The sequence below is a fragment of the Rhincodon typus genome, chromosome 45 (assembly GCF_021869965.1).
Source record: "Rhincodon typus isolate 14 chromosome 45, sRhiTyp1.1, whole genome shotgun sequence".
Lineage (NCBI taxonomy): Eukaryota > Metazoa > Chordata > Chondrichthyes > Orectolobiformes > Rhincodontidae > Rhincodon > Rhincodon typus.
Genome location: NC_063376.1, coordinates 4,477,205 through 4,492,626, shown reverse-complemented (window position 1 = coordinate 4,492,626; position 15,422 = coordinate 4,477,205). Strand labels below are relative to the sequence as shown.

Sequence of the window (15,422 nt, the reverse complement as noted above, 5' to 3'; positions counted from 1 at the left end):
GACGGTGCTAAGGACACAAGCCTGGTACATGTGAAGCTGTACATTGTTGGCTCATTTCTTGTTGGTCCACTTGATCTCTTGTGGTTTGCAAGACAACTGCAGCCTTGGTAAACCCGGTGCTGAGTTTTGTATCAAAAGATGGGTGACTGGTAATTGTTGATGTCAATTGTCATTAAGTAGCAGAGTGAGATTGTTGATGCTGGTGGAAGATGTCCTGACCCATAATTTTGGTCTTTCTGAGGCTGACTGTCAGTCCAAACTATTTGCAGTTCCATAAGAGCCAATCTACAATTTATTGCAGGTGAAATACAATACAATGTTGGCTTATCAGCAAACAACAGCGCACAGATTAGGGCATTATCAGTTTGGTCTTAGTGTGCGGTCTTGCCAAGTTGAACAGGCTGCCATCAAGAAGCTGAGAGTTATCAGCAGGATCCCTTGGTAGGACCTGATGGGTATTGGTGAGAAGACAGCTGGAGTACTTAAGTACTTAAGTAAGTATTCTTACTTAAGGAAAGGCATAATTGCATCAGAAACAATGTAGACCAAGTGATTCCTGAAACTAAGGGGCTACCTTATGAGGAATGGGTGCACACATTGGGCTTGCATCCAGTGAAGTTGAGAGAGACAGAGAAAATATCAGCCTCCAATAGAAAGAACAATTCAAAGAACTTCTAAACCACAATGCAATCACTGATGAGGACATGTTTGAGGGAATTTCCCAGTTCCCAATTAAAGATGCCATTAGACACATAAATAATGGAAAAGCCATAGGAGTAGATGATGAGTAGTGGAGGAACCCCAAAAATGTGAAGCTATGGAAATATTTCATGTTTGGCAACTCCAAGAGAAATGCCAGGAACAATACCAACCATTCTACATGACCTTCATCAATGTGACCACGGCTTTTGACTCAGTGAATCTGGAAGTGTGATGGTACTATAGCTTTAAAAGGTGTATTTTGTCCTGTTTTTTGTTTGGAAGAGAGGTTTTTAGACAGAGGTACCGAAATGCCTATTGAAAATTTATAAATTAAACAGCTTGTGAGGCCTTTTTTTTTAAAAGTTAGAACAATAGAAGCAGCCTGACTGGATGTGGTCAAGCTCCCTTAGAACTAGGACTTCCAATTTTTGGCTTTCAGCAGTTGTTGCTGGAGTCTCAGCAGGGTTTGGAAACTGTAGTACATCTCTCCCTGCTGCACTCTCTCTCAGAGTTTTCTCTTGGTGTTTTCATGAATTTGCCTTTGTCGAGGGCGTGTTTATGGATGCTGCCATATTGGAACAGTTAATTAGTAATTGTTACTGTATCTATCATTTTGTTAAACATTTAGATAGAGTTATAGCTGAGCCAATTCTTTTCTTTATTTTTTCTTTAATGTATGAATAAAGTATGTTTTGCTTAACATTGAGTAGTTTGGCCTACTGAATTGCATCTAGAAGATAACAGCTTACACTTACCTTTAAAATGAAAAATTTTATAGTCCAGGTTATCTTCTTAATTTATTTTGAGGGGGTTTGGTCTGGTCCATAACAGAAGACCCTGTCAAAGACCAACTCTCCCAAGAAATTCATCAACATCTTCCATCTCTTCAACATTGGTAGGAGTTCTCACTAAAGATATTATGATAGAATCCTTTGAGGTCAAGGCAGAGGTCAAGCAAGAACATGCCACTTCCCCTACCCTGTTCTCTATCTTCATTGCCACCATTCTTCATCTTATCAAGAACAAGCTTCCCTGAGTCATAGCCATAGAGACATACAGCACAGAAGCAGGCCCTGTGGTCCAACTCATCCGTGCTGACCAGATATCCTAAATTAATCCAGTCCCATTTGCCAGCATTTGGCCCATATCCCTCTAAATTCTTCCTATTCTTATACCCATCCAGATTTTAAATGCTGTAATTGTACCCACCTCCACCACTTCTTCTGGCAATTCATTCCATACATGCACCACTCTCTGCATAAAAAAAATTGCCCCTTAGGTACCTTTTAAATATTTCCCCTCTCACGATAAACCTCTGCTTTCTAGTTTTGAACTCCCCTAACCTGAGGAAAAGGCTTTGACTACTCACCCCATCATGCCCCTCATAATTTTATAAACCTGAATAAAGTAACTTCTCAGCCTCCGATGCTTCAGAGAAATTAGCTCCATCTTAGTCAACCTCTTCATATAGCTCAAACACTCCAAACCTGGCAAATCCTTGTAAACCTTTTCTGAACCCTTTCAATTTTTACGACATCCTTCCTTTAGCAGGGAGATCAGAACTGAGTGCAGTATTTCAAACGTGACTTCACCAACGTTCTGTACAGCTGCAATATGACCTCCCAATTCCTCTACTCAACCAGTAAAGGCAAGCGTAGCAAATGCCTTCTTCACTACCCTTCTACCTGTGACTGCACTTTTAAGGAACTATGAACCTGCACTGCAAGGTCCCAGGTGTGGACATTATCTACAGGATGGACAGAAAGATTTTACAACCTCAACTGGTTGAAACCCAAGAAGAAGATGATACCAGCCTCTTTTGTGGAACTTCCATATGAAGGTGACAATGTCACCTCTGCTCTCTCAGAAGGGAATCTTCAAGCCTCACATAATTCCTTCATGAAAGCATACAGAAGAATTGGTCTCAGCCTCAACCTCAAGAAGACTCAAATCCTTTACCAACCTCTCCAAGGTCGAGTTGCACTTCATCCTTCCATTAAGAGAGAAATCCTTTCAACTGTGGAACATTTCTCTTACCTGGAAAGCTTCCTCTCATCTAAGATTAACATCAATACGGAGATTCAACATCACATCCAATCTGCGAGTGTTGCCTCTGGATGGCTAAGGATGAGAGTCTTCAATAATTTTGGCATCCATACTGATACCAAGATCTTTGTGGATAAGGCAGTCATCTTTTTGAATCTTCTATATGACTCCAAAACATATAGATGCCACAGGAAGGTCCTTGAGAATAATGATCAACTGCCAATACCACCAGCATCAAGACCATGATCGTCCAAAACCAACTTTGCTGGGTCTGCCACCATCTTGGAATGCCTGAGTTCTAATTGCCATATCTTCACCTAGCTCCAGGAAGGCACTTGAATGAAGGAAGGACAAAGGAAACATTTCAAAGTCTCATTGAAAGCTACCCTCAAGAAATGCAATGTAGACATCAATGACTCTGATTCAGAAAAAGCTAATTTGAAGGAAGTCCCTGGATGAAGGGACAGAACTCTTCGAGAACACCGTTAGCAAGAAGAAGTACAGAAAAGGAACCAGAAAAAGTAATGCCAGTGTTCCCAAGGCCAAGGATCTTTTTCAGATCCCAGAATCATCTGCCAATTGCATGGTTGGAAATGTGGCTCTAGGATTGGGTTCATCAGCCCAAAAGGACCCACCGAACCCATGACCAGTGACATGGAATTTCCTAGGTAGACAATCATACTCAGTAGCAAGTGACTGCTGATGACAATGATGACAAATATCAGTTAACCACATCAGAGTTGACTCTCATACCCCTCCCTTCCCTCCATCGTCAAGTTTAGACATATGATTTTCAGCACCATTCCTGACTTCTCAGTTTGGGAAATAGTCTTGGTTCATATGCATCAAGACATATGTAAACCACACACTTGGACTGATATACGATAAGTAAAATTTGCACTACAAATGTCCGCAAAGACCATCTCCAAAAAGAGGGAATCTAGCCATTAGCCCTTGATATTCAATAGTGTTACCATTTCTGAAACTCCACTATCAACATCCTGGGTGTTATCATTGACCAGAAACTGAACTGGTCCAGCGATACCAATACTGTGGATGAGCCATATAAATACTTGGAATTCTGATTAAGTATCTCACCTCTTGCCTTCCCAAAGCCTATCCACCATCTACCAAGCGTATATCAGGATGAATGCAGCTCCAGCAATACCTAGGAAGTTCAAAACCATACAGGAAAAAGAAGCCCAATTGATTGACACCCACAAACATTCAAAATCTGCTCTCTCCACCATTGATACTCATTAGCAGCTGAAGAAGGCATGCTTGCATTCAGTGCTCAGGCCATTGAATATAGGCAACAAAAAATGCTGGAAATCTCAGGGGGTCAGGCAGCATCCATGGAGAGAGAAAGCTAACATTTCGAGTCTAGATTGCTCTCAGAGATCTGATGACTGGACTCAAAATGTTATCTTTCTCTCTCTCCCCACATGCTGCCTGGCCTGCTGTGATTTCTAGCAAATTTTGTTTTCAGTGCAGATTCCAATATCTGCAGCAATTTGCTTCTCCTTTGAGTATTGGAGTTGGGACATCATGTTGTGGTTGTACTGGATGTTGGTGAGGCCACTTTTGGAGTTGGAGTATAGGAGTTGGGACATCATTTTGCAGTTGTGCAGGATGTTGGTGAGGCCACTTTCGGAGTACCGTGTACAGTTCTTGTCACCTTGCAATAGGAAGATGTACAAAAGGAAGTACAAGGATGTTACCAGGACTAGAGTGTTAACTTATAAGGAGAGGCTGTATAGGCTGGGGCTTTTTTTACTGGAGCATAGGAGGTTGAGGGGTGACCTTATAGAGGTTTATAAAATAATGAGGGATATAGATAAGGTGAATAGCCAAGGCCTTTTCCCTTGGTTAGGGGAGGTCACAACTGAAGGTCATATTTTAAGGTGAGAGGGAAAACATTTAAAAGGGACCTGAGGGGTAACTTTTTCACAGCGAGTGGTTCATGGGAAGTGGTACAGATACTGTAACAACATTTAAAAGACATTTGGACAGGTACATGAATAGGAAAAGTTTACAGGGATATGGGCCAAATGCAGGAAAATGGGACTAATTTAGATTAGGAAACTTTGTCAGCATGGATTAGTTGGGTCTGTTTTCATGCTGTATGTCTCCTTAGTCAGCGCCTACTGATCTCTACCACCTAGAAGAGCAAAGGCAACAGATAAACGGGAACACCACCACCTTCGAGCTCCCCTTCAATCCACTCTCCATCCTGACTTGGAAGTGAGTCGGCCATTTCTTCAATGTCACTGTGTCAAAATCCTGGAATTCTCTCCCTAACAGCATTGTGGGTGTAGTTACACCATGAGAGGTTCAAGAAGGCAGCTCACCATCACCGTCTCAAGGGGCAATTAGAGATGGGCAATAGATGCTGACCCACTCAGAGACACTGACATCATGTAAAAGAATAAACAAAAATCCCACCTCTAAAATAAGAAAAATAAACCTATCCAGCACCCAATACTGAACACCCAGAGCTTAGCAACAGCTTTCAATTCTGAAGAAGTTGTATCAGATTCAGAATTCTATATCTCTTTAACAGCACTGTGTGTGGCCCTACCCCAAATGGTGTCTAACTCTTCATGATAGCAGCTCACCAGCACCTTCTCCAAGGTAGTTAGGGAGAGGCAATAAATCTTTGTTCAGCTAGCAACGCCCACATCCTGTGAATGGAATAGAAACAAAACCAAATTAGAGTCAGGTGTGCTTTAAAAACAGCACCTATGTGAGAGGAGATGGAGAAAGTGATTGTGCTTACGGTGCTAATCTCTTGCAATGAAAGACTACATTCCCCGGGGGAGGGCAAAACAGAGTCATCAACAAAGACATTGACGCCCCTCACAATGCGGCAGAACAGCCTTGACTGAGTCAGAATGAAACAATCCATGCCCTGGTTAAAGTGGGGGCAGGCCAGCACTAATAGGAAAAGGGATATGTTAAAAAGATTTTAAAAAAAACAAAATAAGATTAAACCAGGGTAACAGAGTGTAATGTTCTGCATTTCCTCAAATGGAGTGGCAGATTACACCATTCTCACAGATTATTACGAAAATGGTTGCATATAATGTTCAATTTATAACTTCAACATATGTCCAGGCAGATAGATACCTGTAGAAACATTGTATTTTACACATAGAGGGTATATAAAGGGTTTATTCTATATATAGGTAGTATTGCATATAAATGAGCTCATCATTTATACATGTAATGTTACTACTATAGCTAAATATATTATCTATAAATAAATGACACATTTGAATATCCAGACTTCACAAATGCTAAATTGCACTGCAATTATGCACTTCGGAGCAGCTTAGTTTTGGTGCTCGGTATTTGATATACTTTCATTTTATTTTGATTCAATTTTCTTCCCTGGCGTAACCATCTGGAAACCCCACTCATATTAACTGGAGTGTTCTAGAAACGTCCTCTGCTTCTCTCGGTAAACAGCTTTTAATCAGATTCAGACTCACAGAACTGAAAGTCTTTCTGTAGTGTCAACGTGTACACATCAGTATTTGTTCCCTCATCATTCCTTTGTCTGGAATATGATTCTTTTTCTCTCTCTCTGTCTCAGATTTTATTTTAGTTTTCGGCGGAGGTTGCATCTGCATGAGGACCAGACTGAATTGCAATGTCCATGGCTGTCTAGGTGACTTCTTTCAGCTGTGCCCTCCCTCTATTGTGAATGGGGCCGAGGTTTCATTCATGAATTCCGGGACTGCGGGTGATTTCCACACGAGAGGCTGGGGATGAATGAACCGATGACGTCAATGCAAGGTGACGTCAGGGAAAGGCGGGGTCTCAAAGTGGGGGGTGTTCCCAGAAAGAGCATAAAACGTACGGGCGCTGTCCGCGGTGCTGAAACCCACGGAGCCAGAGCTAGGGCGCTGTCCACGGTGCTGAAACGCCGCTTGAACCAAGAAACTACAGGCGCTGCTGTCCGCGGAGCTAAAACCTACAGTGTCCAGTCCGCGGTCCTGAATCTCTTACAGCCGGAGACCCCAGCCGCATAGCCGTGTACAGCAAGCATCCCGGCCGCCGTCTCCCCCACCCTTAGACACCGCATCTCCCAGGTAAGAGCTACTGGACCCCAAACTCTACCCAAGAGAGCAAATCTCAAACGCCCACATTCGGTGCGAAACCTACAAATTAAATGTGATCAGTTAAACGGTGAGCAAAAAAATTTCACGGCCGTGCAGACAGTCATAAATCTGCCAAAACAACGACAAACAGAAAGAATTCACCTTATTCTGGGGCACTTAGTTGCAAAATCATTTACTTTAAAGGATAGAATTATATTAAGGTATTTCATTGCATGTTGGAATTTGTGAAATGTAACTGAATAATGCAATGCATTAAGTCATCTGGTTATAAAGATTTGCACATTTGGTTTCTTAATTAGGAAATCAAGAAATATATACAATTGTATATTTCTGATGCTCAATGCTGATATTTTGTTTATATATATTCTCTATATAAAAACATTTGATATATGTTTTGTGCATTCTCGTTATATGTTAATGCATATATTATAATGTATATTTATTGATTTTATATAGTTATGTTTACAGATGGGGAACCCGCCAGTAACAGATACAGGCGCAGTCGGCATTAGCTTGCTTGTTTCTCAATGTAGACTGCAGTTTCAGGAAATCACCAAATACCTCAATCATTCTTGAAGTGCATCCATTTCAAGAGGTTTGCTGGCAGTGAACGGGAATGAACAGGCTCCGGCTGCACGCATCAGGAGGGGATGAACGACACTCCTGGACAGCCACGTTCTGGCTGAATTGCATGCTATCAGCAGCCCCAGTCTCTGGCAGCAGCACAGATGGGATTCCCCTGTTCAGGGCTGGCCTTTAGGCTGAATTCTGATCCGAGTCATATATCTCTGCCTTGCTTCTTTCAACAATTAAATGGCTAGAAACTTACTGCATAGATAGATGGAAAGAAAGAGATAGAGATGAGGTGGATGATTATCTTGACAGGTAGATAGATAGACAGACAGACAGATAAAAAGAAGAGATAGATAGACAGGTAGATGTATTGCGGTAAATATTCAAGCATCGCTATCCTGTTGTTAGACCAGTTGCATTGACGCACTAACTATTACTGATGTGCGTTGCTCATTCCAGTGCAGGCAGAAAGCTTTCTCCCTGTCTGCAGTTACCAGATTAAAATGAATGGACAACTGAAACAGAACCCTAGGTGGGGAGAGTATTCAAGGTAGAGTGATGTCTATGACATACACACACATCAACCCTTGCACCCTTGCCTCCTCAGTGTGAGATAGGTGGTCACCTGGATTTTGCAAAGAGCTGACTGCCCCTCCCAAGGGAGAAGGCTCCCCCTAATCCTAATCCCTGCACCATTCAGGTTCTTGGAGCTGTCATGGCCCAACAGAAATGCCCAGAGTTGCCGTGGTAACCAGGAAGCTGCAGACGTGGACATGGTTTTAGGAGACTGCAGATCAATCGGTTGTCATGGTAGCAGCTACTGATGTCCTGCAGCTTGGCCGCTGTGTGCAAACCCTTTCACTTCAGAACACATTTACTTTGCAAATCAAACAAGGAGAACATGGGCCTCCTGTGATTCTTGGCCTTATCCTTGGCAAGTTCTTCATTCCTTACCGCTGTGAAAAGGTTTCATTGTCAGCTTTCACATTCATATTGAACAGCAACTGGCAAGCTTGTCTATGCAATACAAACCTGCTTATTCTGATAGTCTCCTTGAGTTACAGCTGTACAAGTGGAACTAGGCTGTGCCTCAGTGGAGACAGACACAAAAGCACATACAAATATGAGACACGTAGAGAGATATACACTCAGTCACACATATAGACAGATGTACACACAATTATGCATATATAATGATATATTCACGGACACAAGTGTAGTGAGGTATTTATACACAAACACATTTAGAATGATATACATGTAGCTATATCTGTCAGAGATATGTACACAGATATATACACTGAAATATATGTACACAGGCACAGAAAAAATACACATGGATAAGCACACATATAGAGAAACATACCGATATAGATATAGAGAAATATACAAACCAACACATATGCAGAGAGAGCTACAAACAGACGTACAGAAAGATATCCAGACACAGAGAAATATACACACAGACACATATACAAAGATAGCTACAAACAGACATAGAGAGACATAAATACAGACATCTCCAAAATCAAAATAATATATATATAGACACAAATTAACTCATATAGGGAGAGATATACGTGCAAGTACGCATTATGCACAGGTAAACACATACATACACATAGAAGGATATACATACAAACACGTACAGGTATATAAGTACATAAAAAGGAAGACAGAATGTGACATTTGCAGGATAGAGTAAGGCATAGAGATACAGGGATAAACTGAGAGATACTGAAATAAGGTTTCTAACACATACAGACGCAGCAAGTCAGAATGAAAGAATGGGGACCGACTAACAGAAAGAGAAGATGGCAACGCAGAGGGAGAGACATTTCTATGTTCATGAATGTGTGGAGAGGAAAAATAAAGAATATTAGGGAGAGAATGTACATATATAACAATGCCCTGAGTTAGTTTACCTATCCAGTTCCTCTTATCTGATTCTGGCATTATCCTCTCTCTCTCTCTCTGTGAATCCTAGTGTCTCTGTCTCTTTCCGTTTATTCTTAATAGTTTATTACCAATACCTTATGGTCCTCTCACTTGCTTTCAATATCTATCTTTGTGTTTCAGTCCCTCATTCTTTCTCTCAGTCTTGGTGGTATGCCCCTGTTTCTGAATATGTATTCCTGCCTATGTGAAATTATCCCCCACCCCACCCTCTCTATCTATGTCTCCGCTAATCTAATGTCACGTTATCTATGCATCGGATATGTCTCCCTCTCTCCTTCTGCTTGCTTATACTTGTGTACAACCCTGTTCCTTTGTGTGTCTCTCTCTGCTTTCATTGTCTCTCTGCCAATCTACATGATTATTCTCCTTTCTGCTTGCTTCTCTTTTTTGCCACCTTCCTTTCTTCCTGTCTCTTTCCCCCTCTTTATCTTGTTTTCTGTCTCTCCTCTCTCTCTCTTCTTTCTTTCTCTTTTATCTCTCCATCCCACATTCTTCCTTTCTTTCTTTTTTGTTTCTATCACATTCTTTCTTTCTCTTTTATCTCTCTCATTTTATTTTTCCCTCTATTTTTCTTTCTTTCCTTTTCTTTCTCTCTTTCTCATTTTACTTCTTTGCTTTATTTAAAAATTTCTTTCTTTTTGCTGTATTTCTCTTTCATTCATTCTCTCCCCCTTTGTCTTTCACTCTCTCCTCGTTCTTTCATTCTTCTCCCTTTTTCTCTTTCTCTTTTTTCTGTCTAGCTGATTTTCATTTTCTCCTTTCTATCTCTTTCCTATTTTTCACTTTCTCATGTTATCTCATGAGTTTTTTCTCTTTTTTTAAATTTTTTCTGTATTTCTCTTTCGTATCCTTCTCTTCTCTCTGTGTCCTTAATGTTTATGCCTGTGTTTTCTTCTTTGTCTTTGTCTGTCTCCATCTTGCTGGCTTTCTCTCCATCTGTTCCTATATTTCAGTTTCTTTGTCCAGCTCCTTCAGGCCAAACAAAATGTAAGTATCCTCGGCACATTCTGGTGCCAAAGAGAATGCCCAGAATGAAACCAGTGGTCAAATATACTGCCTGCCATTCATTAGATTTAATTATTATTTAAAGACTGGATTATCACAAAAGCAGAACTCACTGAAATTCACAGCACAGAATTGGTTTTTTGTTTATTCAATGACAGGATGTGTGGGTTCGCTGGCTAGGTCACTATTTATTGTGCTCCATTACCTTGGAGATAGAGGCCATTTGGCCCATCCAACTCATCCCATTCTGCACTCCAAGGTCAAAAGCCTTTTTATTGTAATGATGGGTTCTGCCTCTACTATTCTAATATGTTCCAGTTCTCTACCTCCTCCCTGCCATTCCAAATGTCCGAATGATGCTAAATTGAATCCCTACCCCTGCACAACCTCCCACCTCCCATATGGACAACTACAGCATAGGGTCTCCCTACCCATTCTCTGTAGGCTCCTTATAATTTTATACCTGTCACTAATGTCCCACCAGATACTCCAAAGAACACAAAACTCCTACACCGTCCATACTTTGCTCATATCAAACATCAATCAATCCTGTTTGATCTGGATCTGTGTTTAATTTGCAACAAACAAACCCTGGCTCCTTAAAAGGCAATGGAAGTAGAATTTGTGTGTCACTTGGCAAAATGCTCTTGTTGTCACAAAATACTGATGATAAGCAATGCCACGAGACATCCCCGTGTGAAGATATCTCAATATAAGCTGTTATATCCCATGGGTGGGGGTTTAAGAAAACACAGTACTTCATATAACATGGCGTATGGGTACAGAAGCAAATCTTTCTTCTGTAAGTCACCTGAAAATCTCAGAGTAAGTATGGCAGGAGTTACCCATTTGTAGACATGTGCTATAGGTCATAGAGTCATAGAGATATACAGTGCTGAAACAGACCCTTTGGTCCAATTCATTCATGCTGACCTGAAAACCTAAATTAATCCAGTCCCATTTGCCAGCATTTGGCCCAAATCCCTCTAAACTCTTCCTATTCATATAATCATCCAGATGACTTTAAATGCTATAATTATACCAGTGGTGTTTGACTTCAAAGCATTGGTTGGTGTGGTAAATCTATCTCATCTTCTTTTTATGTTTTTGCATCCATAGCCTTCTCTCCCCTCCCCAGTGACCCTGCAAGGATGGCCTGGCCTCCCCATTCATCGGCCGTTGTCGTCTTCGCCCTGACCCTCACGTTGCTTGGCGCCGTCAGAGCTGGCATCCTGACAGAGGATAGTCACAGGGAACACCAGCGTCCAGACAACCTGAAGGAGAACAGACAGATCCCTCACCACCAAGGCCAGGGGTTGTTCCCAGAGGATGGGAAGATGCCTGAGGGTGAGACAGAAAAGTTCAAGAGTCACCAGGACAGATCCGCTCCTTCCCAGCCCAACATGGAATCCAGTTTCGATGATGAGCTATTCAAGGACATGGATGCCAAGACCCTGACAGCCATTCTTCTGCAAGCTTTGAAGGTAGATGAAGAACAGCCCAGTGCCAGGGAGGAGCCAAGGCAGCGCGATGGAGGGGCAAACCCCTCCACCAACCTCGCGTCACCAGAGGTGGAACCCAACAACTTGACGGAGAACGTGAAGAGTAAGACCAGAGTGGGGAAGACCCAGAGGAGCCCCGTCTCCCGAGAGAGTGAAGAGTCAGACTGGAGGATTGGGGAGGATGAAGAAGACTCCCTGACGCCACAGAACATTGACAGGCTGGAGACCATGCTGCAGGACATGGAGAGATACAGTGCAGCCACTAAAAGGGAGAGGTCCAACACTGCCCAACGCTCATTAGCCAAGGGCGACGAGTCAATGGAAAATGATGTGCTGAGAGACCTGGATGTACTTGAAGACCTAGTGGGCAGGAAGGAGAAATACTCTGACTATGAGGAGAGCCAGGAGGACACCCGGAGTAGAGTGAAGTACAGCCCCAAAGCCCAAGAGGGCAACACGTGGAAGGGCAGCAAGCAAAGGGCAACAGATAGAGCATCCGACCTGTTGCTGCAGTACTTATTGAGGGGAGAGGCCAGCCAGGAGGAAGAGGAGGAGGAGAAGGTGAGAGACAACAGGAGGAAGGTTGGAGGGGACTCGGAGGACAGTGCCTCCCAGGAGAAGAGGTCAGACGAAGACGAAGATGAAGATGAAGATGAGGATATAGACCCCCAGACAATTGACAGGCTCATTGAGATATCGAGCAAGCTTCATCTGCCTGCCGATGATGTAATCGACATCATCAATGATGTGGAAAAGAAGAGGAAAGATCCAACAGAGAGGCTAGAGAGCAGATACGGGACATCGTCCCGGGATAGGTACAAGACCCTGGACAGCAACTACCTTCCCCATCACTGGCCAGAGAAGACCAGACACCGTGCCAATGATGAGATGAGCCTTCAGGATCTGCTGGGTGACAATAATGCTCTAGACTACGACAGCATGGCTTATCCTGTCCCTAGGAGGTACCGACCCAGGCCAAACAGTTATCCCAATTACATCCACCCCAGGCTCTCCCAGCCTCGCCACCGCCCCTATTACTACCAGCCACCACCCCCAGTCTACCGAAACAAGGAGTATTATGAGGATGAAGACAACGAGGAAGAGCTGGAGAACTACATCGAGAAGATCTTGCTCAAGCATCCAGAGGTCTTCCAGTAGAATGAAAGCAACAACGAAATGGTCCAATCATTGGTTTGTTTTCCTTTTGCTCCCCACCCTCCTACCCCTCTCCCACACCCACTTTCGCTTTTGTCTAGATTATTGGTTCAGTAAGGTTTTTCTGCATGAGCCAGGCAAAAGTGTGGATACATTGCCCCCACCCTGTCTCACTCTGAACACGGCTGTGCACCCCACCCGCCCAGACCTTTCTCACATCCTTCCTTTCTCCCCCACCCCCAGCCACACTCCTCCCCGTACTGGGCCAGAAGGAGAGCAAGGTCTGATATTTTTGTACAACATCCTGGATTCAAGGAGATTATCCCCAGTCGCTGCCTGCAACTCTTCAGAACAGTGATGGTGATCATGTTTCTTGTGTAGGTGTGTGTGTGTGTGTGTGTGTGTGTGTGGGGCGGAGGAATCGTCTTTTACAGCAAAGAATGCAGACATTTGGACCGCCACATCTGTGCTAGCCCTCCTCAGGGGCAAATCACGTGCTGTCCTCCCATCCCCACCTCCAGCCATGCGTGCTCTCCCTCTTTCAGAACAGGTGCAGCACAGAAGGGGACAGCTCTGCCCATTTGCATCCATACTGTCCTAATTCTACTTTTCGATACTGGATCCGTATCCCTTGGGTGCACACCCAGGTACCTCTGCAAGGAATTGAGGGCTGCATCCTCACTGCACAAAGAGCGAGTTTTGGACTCGGGTCAGCCTCTGAGTGAGAAATGCCTTCCCCATTGCCCACCTTCTACCCACCACCCACTTTAAATCGATGCCTCCCCCAGTCACTGACCCCTTTGTTGAGCAAAACAAGAAGATCCTTCCTTTTCTCTTTATCCGACCTTACATATCGCAAGCAATTACATTCTCTTCCACCGCTACCCATTTTTAAAAAAAAGAGGCATGTACAGGGTCACCCATGGCTTAATCAGTGTTGTGCGTGTGCACACGTGTGTGCGTGTCTGCATGTGTGTGTGTGTGCGTGTATGTGTGAGTGTGCATGTGTGTGCATATATGTGAGTGCGTGTGTGTGAGAGTGCGTGTGCATGAGTGCGTGTGTGTGTGTGTATGTGTGTGCATATATGTGAGTGCGTGTGTGCATGTGTGTGTGAGAGTGCGTGTGCATGAGTGCGTGTGTGTGTATGTGTGTGTGTGCATGTGAATGTGCGCACAAGTGTATCCTCATCATCAGTATCAGGGCTCCCAGATTCCCCCCACCACTCTCTTGAACACTCTTGCCCAGCAAGTGTCCCTTTTGTCTTCAAAAGGTTGTTGGCCAGTGCTTGCTGGTGTTTAGACCACACTGAGGTTAATGACATCAGTTCCACCAGCCCCGATAGCAGGGAATGTGGGGGACTGCATTTGAATGATTCCCCTCAATCCCCTGGAGGAAGTTTCTTCGACGCTCGTAACTACAAAATATTTGTAATTTCTGTCAAGATGGACTCGACAGCAATCTAACATATCGAGACCAGAGCAGGCTCCAGAAGCGAAGAGCTTCCTGTAGAATGGTAGCCAAAGTGGGGACACCTTCGCATCACGAGCCTTGCTTGACTGTGCCTGCATGCGCTCTTACAGCAGAGAGGGGTCTGCCTTCAACCCTAGCTTCCCTGTCAACCACATATCACCGCCCCCACCCACCTGGCTAATCCACACCCTTGTCCCCCTCTCTCCACAAACACCTTCCAATTTCTGTTATCCACTCAAATGCCCTTGCTTTTTACATATCTCGAAGCATTGAGCTAAGAACCAGCCTCTCTTGATGCCTGAGATAGTAGGAACTGCAGATGCTGGAGAATCTGAGATAACAAGGTGTAGAGCTGGATGAACACAGCAGGCCAAGCAGCATCAGAGGAGCAGGAAGGCTGACGTTTCGGGCCTAGACCCTTCTTCAGAAAGGTCCAGAAGGGTCTGAAGAAGGGTCTGAAGAAGGGTCTAGGCCTGAAACGTCAGCCTTCCTGCTCCTCTGATGCTGCTTGGCCTGCTGTGTTCATCCAGCTCTACACCTTGTTATCTCTCTTGATGCCTGTTGTGAAAGGACGCATTCGCCAGAGGAAGAGACAACACACAGTGTGGAGCTGGAGGATCACAGCAGGCCAGGTAGCATCAGAAATTCTGAAGAAGGGTCCCAACCCAAAACGTCAACTTTCCTGCTCTTCTGATGCTACCTGGCTGTGCTGTGTTCCTGCAGCTCCACAATGTGTTGCCTCTGGCTCCAGCATCTCCTATTCACCAGAGGAAGCAGGCTTCCAATAGCTCACTCTTTGTTTAAACGGTTAATTTCTCCGAGATGAGAGCGCCGATGACATTTAGACAAAAAAAGAAAAGAGACGGGTTTATTTTTCGGAGC

The 15,422-nt window shown here is 43.8% G+C and overlaps 1 protein-coding gene across 1 annotated transcript; it reads left to right on the top strand.

The window, feature by feature from the left end:
* Positions 1-6,645: 6,645 nt before the first annotated feature.
* LOC109922089 (HIV Tat-specific factor 1 homolog) lies at positions 6,646-14,106 on the top strand. Its single transcript, XM_020522112.2, has 2 exons — positions 6,646-6,845; positions 11,532-14,106. The coding sequence occupies exon 2, from the start codon at positions 11,564-11,566 to the stop codon at positions 13,070-13,072; it is 1,509 nt and encodes a 502-aa protein (XP_020377701.2). The 5' UTR covers positions 6,646-6,845; positions 11,532-11,563; the 3' UTR covers positions 13,073-14,106.
* Positions 14,107-15,422: the final 1,316 nt, after the last annotated feature.